Genomic DNA, 5,000 nt, shown 5'->3' with positions numbered 1-5,000 from the left:
CATAGGTTGTGATCATCAGGAGTGTAAGTTAGTGCTCATAGCCGTGATGTGAACATCAGGAGTGTAAGTTAGTGCTCATAGCTCATAGGTTGTGATCATCAGGAGTGTAAGTTAGTGCTCATAGCCGTGATGTGAACATCAGGAGTGTAAGTTAGTGCTCATAGCCGTGTTGTGAACATCAGGAGAGTAAGTTAGTGCTCATAGCCGTGTTGTGAACATCAGGAGTGTAAGTTAGTGCTCATAGCTCATTGGTTGTGATCATCAGGAGTGTAAGTTAGTGCTCATAGCCGTGATGTGAACATCAGGAGAGTAAGTTAGTGCTCATAGCCGTGTTGTGATCATCAGGAGTGTAAGTTAGTGCTCATAGCCGTGATGTGAACATCAGGAGAGTAAGTTAGTGCTCATAGCCGTGTTGTGAACATCAGGAGAGTAAGTGGCGTGAGCTGTAGGGTTAGGGTTAGGGTGGCGTGAGCTGGAAGAGCAGCGGCAGGCTGAGAGGCTGCAGAGGCAGGTCCAGTAGGAACAGGCCTACCTGCTCACCCTGCAACAACAGCAGCTCCAATTGGACAGGAACAGGACCACCCTGCAGCATCTTCAGCAGCCATTGGACAAGAGCAATAATAGATTTCAGAATTCTCAACAGCCACTGGACAAGAATGACAGCAGATTACAGAATTCTCAACAGCCATTGGACAAGAGTAATAACAGATTACAGAATTCTCAACAGCCACTGGACAAGAATGACAGCAGATTACAGAATTCTCAACAGCCATTGGACAGAGTTGCACAAAAAGCTCACCAGCCAAGCAGGAGACTTCCTGCTCCACCTCCCCCACCGGACAGACATAAACTGCTCTCACACAAGTCCAATGGACCCCTATCAGAGATGAGTCAACAACAACAACTGCAACAAAAACAACAGCAACAATTACATAATCATCAACAGTCACATCAACAGCCACCTCATGTTTGTCAGCAAGTATTACCTCAGAACAGCCATTTCCTGCCTCTGTCAAGGCCCGCCCTTTCATCTCCTCCTGCCAATCCAGACAGCGCCAAGGACCCACCCCCATCGCATCCACCAACCACAGGCCCTGTGCTGGACTGTGTGGAATTCAGTGAGCCAATAGTAGAGGTGAACTCTTAGTGTGCCCTTCTCTGATTGGCTGTGTGCTGCTTCTGCTTGAGCTGGCTCAGCCTCAGTCTCAGCCTTGCCCTGAGAGTGGCTTTTTTTCTGCTGTACCACTCTATCGCTCTATCAGTTTACCACTCTATCAGTTTACCACTCTATCTCTCTACCACTCTATCTCTCTACCACTCTATACCCTAAACACCCCTTCCCCTACACCCCCTACACCTCTTCCCCTACACCCCCTACTCCCCCTACACCCCCTACACCTCTTCCCCTACACCCCCTACTCCCCCTACACCCCCTACACCTCTTCCCCTACACCTCTTCCTCTACACCCCCTACACCCCCTACACCTCTTCCCCTACACCCCCTACTCCCCCTACATCCCCTACACCTCTTCCCCTACACCCCCTACACCTCTTCCCCTACACCCCCTACACCTCTTCCCCTACACCCCCTACACCCCCTACACCTCTTCCCCTACTCCCCCTACACCTCTTCCTCTACACCCCCTACACCTCTTCCCCTACACCCCCTACACCCCCTACACCTCTTCCCCTACACCCCCTACACCCCCTACACCCCCTACACCCCCTACACCTCTTCCCCTACACCCCCTACACCTCTTCCTCTACACCCCCTACATCCCCTACACCTCTTCCTCTACACCCCCTACACCCCCTACACCCTCTACACCTCTTCCCCTACACCTCTTCCTCTACACCCAATACTCCACTGCTGTCCCCCCTCTACTCTGAGACGCTGTGGTTTTAAGAGAGGGGCAGGAGATCTGGGGGCGAGGAGATGGTCTCTCTCTGGGCTGGAGGAGATTGTCTCTGTGGTTTTAAGAGAGGGGCAGGAGATCTGGGGGCGAGGAGATGGTCTCTCTCTGGGCTGGAGGAGATTGTCTCTGTGGTTTTAAGAGAGGGGCAGGAGATCTGGGGGCGAGGAGATGGTCTCTCTCTGGGCTGGAGGAGATTGTCTCTGTGGTTTTAAGAGAGGGGCAGGAGATCTGGGGGCGAGGAGATGGTCTCTCTCTGGGCTGGAGGAGATTGTCTCTGTGGTTTTAAGAGAGGGGCAGGAGGAGATCTGGGGGCAGGAGGAGATGGTCTCTCTGTGGTTCTCTCTGTTCTCTCTCCTCTGCTCCCTGTATTGAAGCTGTTGAGCTTATTCTGAGTGCTTTCACTATGAACAACAAATAGCACACTCACATCGTTACACAAATGAACACAAGTAAACATGTGGTGTGATCTGCAGGGTGGCCAAGAAGGTGTTTTCTCTAAGTATAAGTATATACAGTATCCTCTTTTGATCCCGTGAGGGAAATTTGGTCTCTGCATTTATCCCAATCAGTGAATTAGTGAAACACCTTCAGCAGACAGTGAACACAGGGTTAGCACAGTGATCTGCCTGCAACAACAGTGTGTGTGTGTGTGTGTGTGTGTGTGTGTGTGTGTGTGTGTGTGTGTGTGTGCGTGTGCGGTGTGTGGTTTTCTCTAATGTGTGTGTGTGTGTGTGTGGTTTTCTTTAATGTGTGCTGTGGTTTTGGATCACTGACATTTCTGCTCTCCTTAACTGAACATGCTCTATTCTGCTAATGACATGTTCTGCCCTAAAGAATTATGGGAAATGTAGTCTTCTCTGGCCCACCGTCATTTAGCTTGCAAATTGTGATTGCTAATTGTGAACCTTAACCTATGATATCTGTGTGTCCGTGTGTGTGTGTGTGTGTAGGATGAGCGCTACAGGAAGAACGTCCAGGGCTCTCCTCAGGCCGCCCCGACCAAACAGGCTCCGCCTGCCGTGCCGCCCCGAGCCGACGCCCACGCCAACGGCAGCGCCCCCGACAACCAAGCCATGCACCGGCCCGGCGAGCCTCAGGTAACCGTGGTAACCACACACTCACATCAGGGCCATGTACAGGCCCGGCGAGCCACAGGTAACCGTGGTAACCACACACTCACATCAGGGCCATGTACCGGCCCGGCGAGCCACAGGTAACCGTGGTAACCACACGTTCACATCAGGGTGAGAGAGTAGCTGGTCTCTCATCCTCTAAGCAGCATAGATGATGCTGCCTCCAGTAGGATCTGCTGCTCTCCCATTCTCTAGCAGTAGATGCTGATCTCTCCCATTCTCTAAGAGTAGAATCTGCTGCTCTCCCATTCTCTAGCAGTAGATGCTGATCTCTCCCATTCTCTAGCAGTAGATGCTGATCTCTCCCATTCTCTAGCAGTAGATGCTGATCTCTCTCATCTGTCTCCAGTAGATGCTGATCTCTCATCTGTCTCCAGTAGATGCTGATCTCTCTCATCTGTCTCTAGTAGATGCTGATCTCTCTCATCTGTCTCCAGTAGATGCTGATCTCTCTCATCTGTCTCTAGTAGATGCTGATCTCTCTCATCTGTCTCCAGTAGATGCTGCTGTTCTCTCATCTGTCTCCAGTAGATGCTGATCTCTCTCATCTGTCTCCAGTAGATGCTGATCTCTCTCATCTGTCTCCAGTAGATGCTGCTGTTCTCTCTCATCTGTCTCTAGTAGATGCTGATCTCTCTCATCTGTCTCCAGTAGATGCTGATCTCTCTCATCTGTCTCCAGTAGATGCTGATCTCTCTCATCTGTCTCCAGTAGATGCTGCTGTTCTCTCTCATCTGTCTCTAGTAGATGCTGATCTCTCTCATCTGTCTTCAGTAGATGCTGATCTCTCTCATCTGTCTCCAGTAGATGATGCTGATCTCTCTCATCTGTCTCTAGTAGATGCTGATCTCTCTCATCTGTCTCTAGTAGATGATGCTGATCTCTCTCATCTGTCTCCAGTAGATGATGCTGATCTCTCTCATCTGTCTCCAGTAGATGCTGATCTCTCTCATCTGTCTCCAGTAGATGCTGATCTCTCTCATCTGTCTCCAGTAGATGCTGCTGTTCTCTCTCATCTGTCTCTAGTAGATGCTGATCTCTCTCATCTGTCTTCAGTAGATGCTGATCTCTCTCATCTGTCTCTAGTAGATGATGCTGATCTCTCTCATCTGTCTCCAGTAGATGATGCTGATCTCTCTCATCTGTCTCCAGTAGATGCTGCTCTCTCTCATCTGTCTCCAGTAGATGCTGATCTCTCTCATCTGTCTTCAGTAGATGCTGATCTCTCTCATCTGTCTCTAGTAGATGATGCTGATCTCTCTCATCTGTCTCCAGTAGATGATGCTGATCTCTCTCATCTGTCTCCAGTAGATGCTGCTCTCTCTCATCTGTCTCCAGTAGATGCTGATCTCTCTCATCTGTCTTCAGTAGATGCTGATCTCTCTCATCTGTCTCTAGTAGATGATGCTGATCTCTCTCATCTGTCTCCAGTAGATGATGCTGATCTCTCTCATCTGTCTCTAGTAGATGCTGCTCTCTCTCATCTGTCTCCAGTAGATGCTGATCTCTCTCATCTGTCTTCAGTAGATGCTGATCTCTCTCATCTGTCTCTAGTAGATGATGCTGATCTCTCTCATCTGTCTCCAGTAGATGCTGATCTCTCTCATCTGTCTCTAGTAGATGCTGATCTCTCTCATCTGTCTTCAGTAGATGCTGATCTCTCTCATCTGTCTCTAGTAGATGATGCTGATCTCTCTCATCTGTCTCTAGTAGATGCTGATCTCTCTCATCTGTCTCTAGTAGATGCTGATCTCTCTCATCTGTCTCCAGTAGATGCTGATCTCTCTCATCTGTCTCTAGTAGATGCTGATCTCTCTCATCTGTCTTCAGTAGATGCTGATCTCTCTCATCTGTCTCTAGTAGATGATGCTGATCTCTCTCATCTGTCTCCAGTAGATGCTGATCTCTCTCATCTGTCTCTAGTAGATGCTGATCTCTCTCATCTGTCTTC

At 49.5% G+C, this 5,000-nt stretch overlaps 1 protein-coding gene across 2 annotated transcripts in view; it reads left to right on the top strand.

The window, feature by feature from the left end:
- LOC143100011 (mitogen-activated protein kinase kinase kinase kinase 4-like) overlaps window positions 1-5,000 on the top strand; it is an 89,825-nt gene that overhangs the window by 45,540 nt on the left and 39,285 nt on the right. For both annotated transcript variants that reach the window (XM_076262942.1, XM_076262941.1), the window contains exon 15: window positions 2,867-3,013. In XM_076262942.1, the coding sequence (XP_076119057.1) occupies window positions 2,867-3,013 (147 nt within the window). The remainder of the gene's footprint in view (window positions 1-2,866; window positions 3,014-5,000) is intronic.

Source organism: Alosa pseudoharengus, unplaced genomic scaffold (assembly GCF_046254945.1).
Source record: "Alosa pseudoharengus isolate Yale_2024_CS ecotype anadromous, Long Island Sound unplaced genomic scaffold, YU_APseudo_1.1 YU_APseudo_1.1_scf_3, whole genome shotgun sequence".
In the NCBI taxonomy this organism is placed as follows: domain Eukaryota; kingdom Metazoa; phylum Chordata; class Actinopteri; order Clupeiformes; family Clupeidae; genus Alosa; species Alosa pseudoharengus.
This window is presented reverse-complemented; position numbering and strand designations above follow the sequence as displayed.